Genomic DNA, 14,204 nt, shown 5'->3' with positions numbered 1-14,204 from the left:
GCGGCCATCTTGAGCTCAGGCAAGCTCCGCCTGGGTGCTGCGTATGTTATCAACAAATTATATCATGTTGGTGTTATTTCTGAGCTTGGGGTGTCTGGAGTGCTTTTAGGTGTACGGTGAGCACACATTCTTTTTTTTTAGGAACCAGCACATGGATACACAGCTAATTACATCTATTTCACTCACAGAAGAATAATTTAAAAGTAGCAGAAAGGAGTATAAGACATATCAGCAATATATTTAGAGATGGGGTTGGGTATGTACAGTAGTCACTCTTTCTGTATCACCTTCATACCTGTATTTCAGTATTTTAATACAGGTTGTACAGCAATCAATGGTGCTGTAGCAGGAGACAATGGACTTCTGGGTAACTGCAAACTCAATTCCACGAGGCACCAAAATGTAGGGGCTTACTTAGCATATGACATGCGACACTCTGTTCTATTGATGTACTCTTCTACCACGCGGACTACAGTCCACCAATTTTTAGAGTTCTCCACCAGGCAGTCAGATATCTCTATGCCTTCTGAGGAGTGCCCCCACATGGCAGCTCAGCTATAAGCACAGTAGCTATGTTGTGTGGGCACCATGTTCAGTGACCTCACACACCAAAGTTTTTTGTTTTTTAAAAACAAACTCCCAAAGTGTGACTTTATTTTTGAACAATAAATAATAACTGATCCTGACCTACTGCTAACTTTCTCCTAGTGTGTGAGGTTATTTATCCTATTTCACGTTCTTGACTACCAGGCTTTCTCAGGTGGGCCCAGAAGGAAACAAGCATTAGAATGCAATAGGTTTTGCATTTGCGAGAGTTAGAGCTATTAGTGTTGTAAATGTAAATGTTCTTTACTTGTTATGGAGTGGATGTATGTGGTGTGTAGTGGAATTATGTGGCATAGTGTGCAGTGGAATTTTTGGGATATTAATTATGTGGTATGGAGTGTACTGAAATTATGTCGAATGGGATAATGTGTTACGGAGAGTACTCACGTGGTATGGTATTTTGTGTTGAGTGGTATGCAATGGAGTTTAATTATGTGGTGTGCTGTTGAATTTTGTATCAAAGAACAGGAGCATAAACCCGTCAACCGTGTTGGGATTGGGGTAAATTATGATAGAAACAATAAGTGTCCCAACTGGTATTATTCAGAGGCGATTAATAAGGATATGCATACGCTATTATCCACAAGGAGACAAGGAGACTCTATTTGATTGTAGTATGTGCTCATGGCATCATTTTTATAAATCATTCGAGGTAGATGTATAAAGGAAAAGGAAAGTAATTTACAGTTGTATCAGCACTGTATTACATAAATAAAAACAATTATAGCAACCCAAATTGCACGTGGTGCTCGTGGTTTGTGAGGGAAAACCGTAAGTGACAGCTCAGGTGACAAAGTGAACAGCGTGGGCGGTGCGAGGTGGTTAGTGCAAAAATATATACAGTGAACAGTTTAGCACAGTATGGTTCCGGATGACTTCAAGAGTTCGTATTGATTTAAATACAATCGTTATGTTCGTGAACCATTCTATGTAGAGCGCCTATGGCTGCGCTGGTGTGTCGACGATGTTTCGATCCACATGAATCGTGATCATCATCAGGACTGGTTTGGGTTCGAATGCAGTGCTGGGTCAGATGCCACAGAGCGGAAATCGCCGTGGGTAGAGACGTCTCAGACGTGGCGTGGAAGCTCAGTCAAGGAGAGATCGTATGAAAAACAGCCGTGGCGTTGTCGTGCGCCGGTTAGACGGCTGGTGAGGACCAGAGCTCAGTTAATTGAATTGAAACCGGCTTGGAACAGAACGCCGATCCGGGGGTGAAAGGGCGTGGGAGAATTAATCTTAAGCTAGCGTGGGGTCGGCGGATAGCTCGAGCCAGGCAGACGTATCCAAAGATACGTCTGCCTGGCTCGAGCTATCCACCGACTCCACGCTAGCTTAAGATTAAAATATATACAGTGAACAATTTAGCACAGTATGGTTCCGGATGACTTTAAGAGTTCGCATTGATTTGGCTTTGGATACGTCTGCCTGGCTCGAGCTATCCGCCGACTCCACGCCACGTCTGAGACGACTCTGCCCACGGCGATTTCCGCTCCGAGGCATCTGACCCAGCGCTGCACTCGAACCCAAACCAGTCCTGATGATGATCCCGATTCATGTGGATCGAAACGTCATCGACACACCAGCGCAGCCATAGGCGCTCTACATAGAATGGTTCACGAACATAACGATTGTATTTAAATCAATATGAACTCTTGAAGTCATCCGGAACCATACTGTGCTAAACTGTTCACTGTATATATTTTTGCACTAACCACCTCGCGCCGCCCACGGTGTTCACTTTGTCACCTGAGCTGCTACTTACGGTTTTCACTCACAAACCACGAGCACCACGTGCAATTTGGGTTGCTATAATTGTTTTTATTTATGTAATACAGTGCTGATACAACTGTAAATTACTTTCCTTTTCCTTTATACATCTACCTCGAATGATTTATAAAAATGATGCCATGAGCACATACTACAATCAAATAGAGTCTCCTTGTCTCCTTGTTGAATTTTGTGGCATGATGTGGGATTCCGTGGTGTGGATTGGATGTATGTTGTGTGTTGAGTAATTGTATTGTTGAGTTGAATTATGTGGTTTGGTGTCAAATTATGTGGTGTGGATTGGAAATGTGTGGGTTTGAATTGTGTGGCATGGAACTGTGTGGATAACTTTGCCATTTTAGTGACGAAAAAAATAAATAGGTAGGAGCTAAGCTCCAGATCTGTGTCTTTGGGTGTTAAAAAAAAGGCAAGCAAGTACGCTATCTTTTTCTTTGCCTTTTGGTAACGGGGCAGGAAGATGGCTCTGGAATCTACCAATCACCTCACACATCCGCATTGATCTAAGGATTAGAGTTTGAACCCTGGAAAGGCAAACTCCCTCTTCTGAGATCAGTATAGCGAGACACATTAAACCATTATTTACAGAGCTTGGGAGCAGAAGAAGTTGATAGAAACATATTGTAATTGGTATAATTACAATAATTGATTAAATAATGATTGAATAATGAGTTAATCGGACCTACAAATGAAGCTAATCAAACATAGACATAGGAAACAGGAGATCCCTGTTATTAATTGTTACATTTAGTAATCTCCCGGAGGCTCTCCAAATACCAAGGGCACACAGTGTAAGGCTGGCTGAACCCCCCCCAGTAGCAACCTGTAAAAGACACCTAAAACTGATTAATAAAACATATCATAATAATACACATATTTTGAACCTGACACTTTACAGGTCGGTCTCTGCTTTGAGATACTCGGCAGGGCGTGTTCTACAAGCACAAACGGGCCTCCCCACTAAGATGGAGGAGTGGAATCAGGAGGGGCGCCAACTTTAGCTTTGACCAGGGGGCTGTCTGATAACGGCTGCACATCCCGATTGGGAAACATGAATATTGATTCAGGATTCATTCTTTGACTTTCTTGTCTTGTTGATGTGTTCTTTAGTCTCAAGTTGCGTATGTTAAGTAAAGATGGTCTAGTCATAGTAACATATAAACTTGAGTTTTCTGCAGTTTTTGAATTTTACCTTTTGGGCTACTGAGAGCAACGACAGACATGTTTTAATCAATGTGTGCATACGTGATTGTAACTCTTGGAAGACAGTAAGCAGAAACCTCATTGCAGAACTGGTATCGATTTCCACTGAGACGTGGTTAGGGGGTTGGGAGGGGCATGGTAGCTGAACAGAATCCATCGGCAACCACAGGTCTGGGCTAAGTCTCCAAGGAGGTGTGCATTTTGGTATTACGGCAATTATTATTCAGTTATCGGGTTTTGGACAAGACGGTGTTGCCCAGAGGCTGTTGAAGGCGAATTTCACCCACTTACTGACATGCCTCTAGGGGACGAAGTCCAAATGGCTCCATGTCATTTGGCAACACATTTTGTTTTATTTACAAATACTTACAGTTCTATTGGTCTAATTGTAAGGTTTAATGGCATCGCAGAGAATGCCCTGGTTCATGAATTAATGGCTGATCTTCTACTTAACGCTTGTTTCGTCGTGCTTCCTATACTGTGGCAGAGTAAATAAAATGTGTTGCTACCTCCCTTTCCAACTCCGGCCCCCGAATAAATGTAGTCATTTTATCGACCTCAGAGGGATGAAAGTCTGAGTGACGGGGTTTGATTGGGATCAAAAATAGGCATGGGCAACCCAGAAAAAGTCATTCAAAGATTTTAAAAAGTCATCTGCTATTTGTATGGTCGTGGTTTACATACCAGAAACTTTAGCAGAGAAGACAGCCAGCCAGATAGACTAGAGAGTGGCAGTGGAACACCACATGTAGTCTTTAGTGCAAGATGCAGCCATCAGTGCTCCTGCAACCAGAGATGGAGAGTATGGCCGAGGAAGGGTTTTCTGCTTCTATAGTTTTAAAGACAGGAATCCGTACCCAGTGAAGGAGGGGCAGCACGCGCCTCCTCAGCACTGCACTGTCAGCTCCAAAGGAACAGTAGGAAGGGAAACAAGATATTACCTAAATGTAAAACAAAGGATACTAGACACAGAAGTTGTAAACCTTTATATTCCTTCACTGGAGAGTGGAGGGGAGGGAGAGAGTGTCACAATGGAGACGAAGAGGACAGCCACCGGGAAGCAGGCTTTTCCACTGCAAGTCACTTTAAGCGAGTGAAAAATAAATTACGAAAGTCACAGCCAAACACACTGACGTCTATGCCCAGTAGGAGAGAGGCTGTCGTATAACCTCCAGAGCTGCCGACTTTGGAACTGGGGTACCGGGTTCGAGTCTCGGCATCAGTAAAACATGCCTACAAAAAATAGAATGGAAATATATGAAAATCATTACTAAAACAAGGGTGAAATTAAACAAAGGGAGGAATGCCAATAAGTAAGCCAAACAAAACATTTACACATGAGGGAAGCCGTCGGATAAGCACTTGGACTGTGTGTTTTGTCAATGGAGAGTGGGAGGGAGGACCAGAGCGTCACAATGGAGAGGTGAGGACAGCCCTGGGGACGCAGGCTTTGCCGTCGGCAGCTCACTTCAATTGAGAAAAATTTAATTATGAAAGTCGCAGCCAAACACACTGATGCCTAAGCCCAGCCGGAGAGAGGCTGTGGCGTATTCTCCAGAGCTGCCAACTTTAGAACTGGGGAACCGGGTTTGTGTCTCGATGTCAGAAAAAGTGTGCCTTAAAAAGAAAAAAGAGAGCATAAATGCACAATGATTGTTACTAAAACAATGGCAAAAGGAAGCAAAATGAGGAATGCCGATAAGTGAGTCAAACAAAACATTTACACTTTAGGGAAGTCATAAGATAAGCGTGTGAACTGTGTGTTTAAAAACTAAAAATACCACTGCAAATAACAAATTGATTAAACAAACTCAACAATCTGTAAACACAAGCTAAGCAAAACTAAAAAGAGAGTGCAACTAAACAAACCAAATAGGCAAGGAAGCAATAATACATGTAACATGGCTAGTCTCCGTGACGTCAACAAAACAGCAAAAGGAAGGACAATTGAAAAGGATTCACCAAACAAACCAAAGGAAATTCGACAAGCATATGAAAGAACAAATGAAAAGTGATGGGCGTGCCGAAAACCCACAAAGTAGATACAGAATGTCTCAAAGAGACAGCACATGCGCTGCCTAGGCGAGACCTAAAAACAGTGTCAAACCATCTGCGTTCAATGGAGTGGGTAGTATCTAATAAAGCAGAGAAAAACAAGTTTGGCAGATTGGGTATTCTGCCACGCAAGTCAGTCCTAAGTGTCCTGCAGATTAATAGAGGCTAGATTCAGAAAGGGTTTTGCCTACTTAGATGTGAAACCAATTCAGATTGTGAATGCAAAATCCTAATTGCAATTTGTAGAATCAGTATTCACAGATTTTCCTTTTTTCTTGTTCACAAAATGCATTTTTGGACACAGAAAATGAGCTTGATGGATTTGTTATTATCAAATGCAGATGCAGGGGGAATGTATGCGTTTCTTAGCCTGCAATTGTAGATGACGAGTATTCAGTCATCTATGTCGGGTAATTTCCCACTCTGAAAATTTTAGCAAATTTGCTACTTTCGAAAGGTACAATTAAGTGCCTTTGCAGAGAGGGGATACGAGGTGATTGGTCCCACCATGCTCTGTGGGGGTGCAGTGGAGGGGGGTTCTGCACAAGAGGAATAATCCAATACAGAAGGTAAAAAAGTGAACTGTTCAAATACACATTTAAGAATAAATGTGCATGCAGAACTTTTTGTCACCTACTGTTATATCTGCATGCTTAAATTTGCTGAAAATGTGTATTTTCGAATGACGCACCATTCCTCACCATACATTGGAGAACACTCTTCCCTTACATCCCTATCAAATATGGAGTTACTCCCTCCCTATCATCTTAGAATCAGTCTTCCTCCAGTCTTAAGAGGGAAGAACTTTTTGTTTTCTTCTGCAATGGAAAATAAATGCATGGGGTACGTAATACCCAAAAGCTTTCAAGTTTGCATTTTATGTACACTTGCACATTGCCCCTCCTAGAAGGACCCAAATGCACTCCCTTTCTTTTGTATATTCGTAATCAGAAAACGTAACATACTGATTGTTTTGTATTGGTATTTATATATCCCTTACTATAACCTTTTCACTTTGAAAAAGTATCTGACAATTATGATTTCGTGGTTCAAAACTTTGACTCTATATCCTAAAAGTGAAGTTCTACACTCCTCATTTCAACTTGGGTGCACAAAAGCATATGTGATTTGTTTTCTTTTTCAAATCCCTGTATGTCTTCAAACATAGGAACAATCATAAAAAAACACATTTCTAACTTTTTATACAGTCCCCTAGTGAATCATAACGATGCAGGGGGATATAGTTACTCCCTTAACTGGCCCTTTTATGACATTTGGGTGAAGCTCTGATTAACATCTTGTGATGTTCATGACCATTTTAATTTTTTTATTTTCTAAGATACCTTTTATAATAGGTGTTTTTCTTTGGATGAAAACATCTATGTCTAACTTTCAGAGTAGGACCTATAAGTGACAATCTTACACAAACATACAATGTATAATCTGCCAAATTCAATGTTCCATAGGTACTTAAACCACACTGGATTTAGGGAAATCAACAAATAACTGGTAAATCATGTGAAGAGATTTTTGGCTTGATTTAGAGTTTGTCGGATGGGCTGTGTTTTGTCACAAATGTGATGAGTATACCTTCTGCCTTATTACAAGTGCCATAAGAAATAATGCACTTGTAATAATAGGGACAGGAAATCTGTCATTTTAGTAATTTTAGTAATGGAGCACCCATCCACCAAAGCATAAATCAGGCCTTTTAAGTCATAACCTAGAGTGGAAGATATTTTCGATTGATTGTTTCATACTGTCATTTCTTAGATGACTTCAAAGAAATCTGCCCCGCTGGGCCTGGTTACCACTATTCTGCTGCCGACCTGAAGTTCAACACACGTTTCCTTGGCCATGATACGCCAAGGGTCCCCATCCATCGTCCGGTGGCACCCCGCCATCCCACCCAAGCATCACCTGCCAAGGATGTCACAGGTAAAGGCATAATGGGCAAGTGTCAGAGGGCTATGAAATCACAGTTGGCATGACCAAACCAGTTCTTAGATTTTTGTTAGTGGGACCATTAGTTCATTGATTGTTTTTAAAGTTGGGGAAATTGAAATTTTAAGAATGCAAAAAAAAGTTGAATGATAAGAAGGAAAAAGTTCAAATATAAAGAAATCTGGAATGTTTGCTAATTTTGTGAAACGTTGGAATCGTTTTCTTACACAAAGTTTGTGATTGTTTTTGAAACTGCAATATTTTTCAATTTTATGATACTTGCAATGTTTTTTTCTTTTTAAATGGTGATACTAAATCCTGTAAAAGTAGTTTTGGGGGGAATTATGCCTTAAAACCCTAGGTTTGGTGGGAGAATTATCTGTAAAAAATGCATTTAGCGGGACAAATGCTTGCATGAAACCTTTTTTCCATACATTTTAACTACCGGATATATAATTTTGCAAATTCAACAAAATTCAAAACTTCATTTTCCAACTTTGCCAATGTACTGGCAAAATTTGAATACCTTTAATTTTTTCCTTGATGGAGGCCACTGTAATGGTTGGTTTGTCATTTTCACCAAAACATGCCTGCTGGTGAAGATTCTTGAACCAGTAAGGATTTGCAGGTGAATTTTCCCTTAAAATATTTTTTTGCCAAAATTATACTTCTAAAATTGAGCTTATGCAAGGGAGATTTCCAGTAATATTTATTGTGTATGATTTTATTCTGTGATAAAATTTTGCCAACAATTGTGATCTGTGAACACCTATGACGAGGGTTATCTATGAAAACCTTCACAACTTTGTAAAACATTTTTATCCATGCGTCCCAAAAGTACAATACATTAAAATAAGCCAAATATTTCAATATTATTTAAAGTTATAGCTAGGGTACTTTTATATTCTTAATTGATATAATACGAACCGACAGCCATCTTCAGTTACAACCCAACATGTATCCCAAGTCGGGTGGAAGGCAGACCAAATAGAGTATACACCTCAGTATCATAACAGTCATTGCAACCTTTAACATTGTGTTAATATGGTACTGGTATAATTTAAATTGAGGACTGGTTTTTGTAGGGTATTTGGTACTTCATCTTTAAACACAGCTTTCATGAATGTGGAATGCAAAGGTCACAGAGTCAATTTCTCAGATGGGATGTCCAATAAACTCAATTCCACAGGCTATATATCCAAGCCACCATCCACCACTCCTCAACTCTTTGTTGAGACCCATTTATGTAGGCCATACACCCACTTATTCCCACTGGGACCTGGACTCAAGTTTCAGCCAATGGTTATGAATATTTTTCCTGGAGTCAGGCCCACATATATACATTTGGCAGTCAACCGACCCTGCTTTTTATCAGGTAAAAATCCTGGTAAATCCAACTTAGGGGATGGCTCCAGTGCAGAGCCAGCCAATTCACATGTCGCATCTTGGACAGTGCTGATCAATATGTGGGATAATGGAATTCTGAAATGTGAGAGGTGTGCTTCGAGCATTTTCATTTTTTTAATTTTAAGTTTTTTAAGGCACAGAAACAATCAAGATGCAAGTGATCATAAGCACGTTAGGTACAGAGACTCCAATAACTTACAATTGAGGCATGCATACACTTTTTTTAAACCATATCAACAGTTAGCCTAGGTAGAACCAGCATAGTCACTTGATCTGGAGGGAGAAAAAAATTCAACTCCGATTTTTTAATGGCGAATCAGTGCAGGCATGAATCTGTTACTCCATTGAACAGTACCTTCTTTTGTAATAAATCTGCGGAATGGAGCTCAAAGTTTTCATGCCTGACTGAATTATTTCTAAATATTGATGTAAATTTCTCAATTGCATATATATTCCACAACTTTGTCCGCCATAGAGCCACCGGCAGCGATTTCGCATCTTCCACATGCGGGCTACATCAAGCCTGGCTTCCAAGAGCAAAAGTGTTATGATGAACTTTCTAGTTGGAGTAGTAAAGGGGTAGGAACTATCTTCTCCTGTGTGGACCACTAAGATTACAAGAAGGTCTTGTTCTAGAGCTTGGGTCAGCCCAAACCCACCCAACGCCTTGGAATGGTGGTATCTGGTTAACGAAATCAAAACTATGGAATGTGCGTTAGAAGAATTTAGAGGTGTCAAATCATTGCAGAAATATGAGAAAATCTGGGGGAAATTAGAATTGAATTGAACTGGCATTTAGTTTCGATTTATGATGGGTACTGTTATTTTATGAGATGAGAACAGACTATGTATGTATATTATGAACCTGCTTAATTTGAAATAATATCGAATGTTCTTGTAACTATATACCAGGTGAAAATAAATAAAAATAATAAAAAAAAAAAAAACAAACAAGAAGGTCTTGTTCAAGCTTGATATAAGTGATCTCTTTTATTTGGGATACAATTTCTTCCCAGTACAACGTTATATTAGAAAAAGATAAATGCATGTGCAACCAATTTTGAAATCGTATCAAGCATGCATAAAATGCTGGATTCCTAGAAGAAAAGCTTGTTGACTCCCCTCTACTGGAAAGTGGGACAGTCGAAGAAGCTGTAGGAGATTAGGTGAGTAGATGCAGAGCAACGTTATTTGTAGATGTCGTTCTTGAGAACGTGCAGGAATGGCTGGAAGAAATCACCACTATATACCAATCAAAGATGGCATCATAACAAAATCGTTTATGATAGATAAAGTGTTGGTTCTCGAGCTGATTGTAAATGGGTTTTCCAACATGAAGGCTTTGGCCCTGCACAGAGCATTCCATGAAGTTCATTGCCCCTTTCTATGTCAATAAAATCTGGAGGGTGTAGTAGTTTACTTAAAAACAAACAAAATAAGTATGAATAAGAACAGGTCGAGGTGTGGGGCCCCTAAACACTTGCACTCAAAAGTTAAATATTTTTGGGAAGAGTTAATCTAGAGAGAATAAATATTTTTATTCAAAACACCAAACAAATCACGGTATTAAAAAATAGCCAATAGCAAAAGACCAGGGCCCTGATTCTGAGTCAGGTGGAGCAAAATGACAGCCCAGAATGTTGCTCCACCTGATTTAGAGTGGGTAGGTGTTCCACACCTCTGGGCATATTTACACCAAAGTGACTGAGTGTGGCGTTAGCCTTCTTGGCTTAACGCTGCACTCCACCACTTCAGAAACGCAGAGCTGAACCATATTTAAAATAATGTCGACTGAAGACAATGGGGAGCAACAGACTTGCATCATTTTTGTTTTGTTTGCACTTTCAGGAATGAACTAGAAAGGAAAGAGCTGAGGCAGGACAGAAGATAGCCTCAGAGAAAAGACAGCGTATTATAGATTAAACAGACTCACTGTGTTGTATCCACTTTTTCTACCAAGACCCAAAGAGATGGGGGCAATAGTTGTCACAATGTTTTGTATAATTTTTATAACTTTATTTTATCAGCAAATTACTACTTGCTTTTAAGTGATGAAATTTGCTGGCTGCTTTTTTTTAAAGTTGAATTTATTGATAAAATGTTATGAATGGTGTTAACACATTTTTACTATCCCATTCATAATAGTTCTGTATTTGATCAGGCTCATCTTTGCTTTAGTAGAAAGTTGATAGGCATTACCAAAAGATGTGATCACTTTCAATGTCTCTTTAACTTTTCATCAACCAATCACTGCTTGCAGACAGAGCTAAATACAACTTGAACCTAGCCATTCCACTGTTTTTGAAGATAGAAATGTAAAGTTCCTTTTAGGAAAGTTTGCCTTGTTTGTTGTCATCATTTTGGAGGATATTGTCCCACAGGAAATATTTTTGCAGTTTTTATTTTCAAAATGTTACGGAAAAATTGGCAACCCCATTGTCTTTTCAAATCTGCTCCAGAATGTACTTTGATGCTGGACTTTTTCGGAATATTTAGTAGAAAATATGTTAATTGAGTCATAACACTGCAATTCTTTCAGACAAATAGGTGACTTTAATGAATACTGAACTATTCATATAGTTATTAGTTTACTATAGAGTATTAATCCAACGCGGTTTACATAACATGAAACATAGATTGTTCAATACACATGGTGAAAGTAACCCACAAAGGTACCCCAAGGTAACATCCCATTTAGCTGTGGCCCAAAAAAATGTAATTTCCTAAAAACATGAAGAATAAGGAAAGAATAATGCAAGTGGAACATCATTCCAAATATAGGGAGCCAGCGATATAAAGGAACGAAAACAGGAAGAGACACACAAAGTTAGAGATACTGAAATCAGAGGTTAAACCCCAGAAGGCAAAGAGCAGACTGAAGTACATAAAGAACTCTGGGGACACCAATAAGGTGGGGCAAAAGTAGGGAGACATTTAAAGATTATAAAATTATAGAATTTGAACTGTGATGAAACTAGTAGCCAATTTAGGTTGCACTCAATAGGCTCTGGTATGAGTACAGTAGTAGCAAAAAGAGAAGTCAGTTTTGAATAAAGTGAAGTAGAGTAAGCAGATATTTTAGAAGGGCTGCATCAAGAGAGGAACAGTAGGTAATTCAGGAAAGAGCCAGTGACTAAAGCAAAATTTTAAGTAAAGACGGTAAAACAAAATGTAATTGTTCAGATGTTATACGGGTGTAAGTGGCAGAACTTCACAACTTAAGACAGTTGCACCGAGAAATTCAGTAATGAGTCAAAAATGATGCTAAGATTCCTCGATAAATAAGATAATGAAATGAAAGTAGTGGAGAAGTAAATAGGAGAAGGAACAGCAATGGCTGTAGGGGAAGAAAAAAAAGAGAATCTTGGTTTTCCTAGAGCAGAGTTTCAGAAAGTGCAATGACATCCAGATTTCAATGGCAGCTAGAGAAGCCATCATCTGTGAGAATTAAACCCACACGATGAAACTAACAGAATGGTATATAATGAGAAGATCTGAGGGTTAAGGACTGAGCCCTGAGGGCTACCATAAAGAGCAAGATAAGGAAAGGATACAACCCTTTATAAAGGAATGAAGAAGAAAAGACCCAAAAGAAAGGAGTGAAACCAGTAAAGAGCAGTTCCATGTTTAGATGTAGAATGTGTGATGATAGAATGGGCCACTGTGCTCAAGCAGCAGAGAGGTCAATGGGAATGAGAATAGGGGACTGTGTTTTGGGCGAGCATTCAGTGGTGCTGGTGACAGGCAATAAGAAGCGTGACAGTGCGTAGATCAGATTAAACGGGTCAGAGAAGTTCATTAGACAAAAGGAAAGAAAAAAAGAGAATACAGTCTAATATACTAGAGAGAAAAGGAAGATGAGACATAGGCCAGAAATTAGAGAGGGGTCATTAGTGTCTAAGGAAGGCTTTACAGGTACTGGTAGGATAACAGCAGATTGAAAAGATGAGGGAAATCTTCCTGTTAAGACCCTTTTAATCAATATAACTCTTTCTCTGCCAATTACCCCCTGTTGTCTCTTCCTTACCAAATTTGAATATCATGTGCTTATCAAAACACAATACTGTAGGGAATTATATGAGCTTCCACTAATATGCTAAAGTTGAATTCCTTCTTCGGTAAAAAAGGCTGTTCCTATGGCATGCTGTCTCATAATGCATGTTTGGGTATATCCTACCAGTCTTTAATTCAGTCAGTCAGTCATCTCTTTATGTGATCCATTTAAAATGCAGATCATAAAAGTACAAAACTCACTAAAAGTAATCACTTTGCGTCAAAGTTCTTTAAGTCAGACTACTGAAGGCTGGACCATTGTAAATAGACAATTAATTACACTATCATTAAAAATATTTGAAGCCATACATCTTTGGAGCCTAGGTAAATACTGTTTCATATGTACAGCACTTCTACTCTGTTTTTAGAATTACTCACCAGCCTTCAACAAACACTGATGAGACTTTATAGGTTAAATCTTTATTAAAGTTAGAAATGGTGTCTTATAATAAGTACAGGACTCTACTTTCCACAGTAAAGAAAGTGAATCGATGGTAAAGCTGCATTGTAGAGGACAACCTACAACTAAAATTAATATGATAGCATTCAACCATGAGACTTTATAACTGCAAATGTTAGGCATTTGTTCACTCCAGTTTTTGTATGCAATTTATTCGAAATATATTCCAAGTGTTCTTTTTTTAAATCTAGCAAGATTTACATATTCAGCAGTATGAAAAGTTGAGTTAAAAAAAATCTTAGAACAATTGACAATATTCTAAAAAGTCTTCATTGTTAACAGAGAAACAGGGGAGGGTCCAGTATCTTGAGGATAATGTTACATTCTACTAGTCAGATGAAAGAGTCCTCTTTGGACTGAACAGTTGCCATCCGTCCGTCCATCCCTCCATCCATCCATCCATCCATCCATCCATCCATCCATCCATCCATCCATCCATCCATCCATCCATCCATCCATCCATCCATCCATCCATCCATCCATCCATCCATCCATCCATCTATCTATCTATCCATCTATCTATCTATCTATCTATCTATCTATCTATCTATCTATCTATCTATCTATCTATCTATCTATCTATCTATCTATCTATCTATCTATCTATCTATTCAGAGAATGTCTTCTGTGAGGTGATAAACTGTGTGACCACTCTTCTTTGAAGACTTGCTGATTTGCTTCTTATAGA

The 14,204-nt window shown here is 39.2% G+C and overlaps 1 protein-coding gene across 5 annotated transcripts in view; it reads left to right on the top strand.

Moving 5' to 3' along the window:
* Positions 1–14,204, top strand: part of LTBP4 (latent transforming growth factor beta binding protein 4) — a 1,311,633-nt gene that overhangs the window by 1,104,732 nt on the left and 192,697 nt on the right. For all 5 annotated transcript variants that reach the window (XM_078660636.1, XM_078660634.1, XM_078660635.1 and 2 more), the window contains one exon: positions 7,426–7,590. In XM_078660636.1, the coding sequence (XP_078516762.1) occupies positions 7,426–7,590 (165 nt within the window). The remainder of the gene's footprint in view (positions 1–7,425; positions 7,591–14,204) is intronic.

Source organism: Lissotriton helveticus, chromosome 9, assembly GCF_964261635.1.
Source record: "Lissotriton helveticus chromosome 9, aLisHel1.1, whole genome shotgun sequence".
NCBI lineage: Eukaryota > Metazoa > Chordata > Amphibia > Caudata > Salamandridae > Lissotriton > Lissotriton helveticus.
The sequence above is the reverse complement of the archived record's forward strand: the minus strand, read 5'-3'. Positions and strand labels throughout refer to the sequence as shown.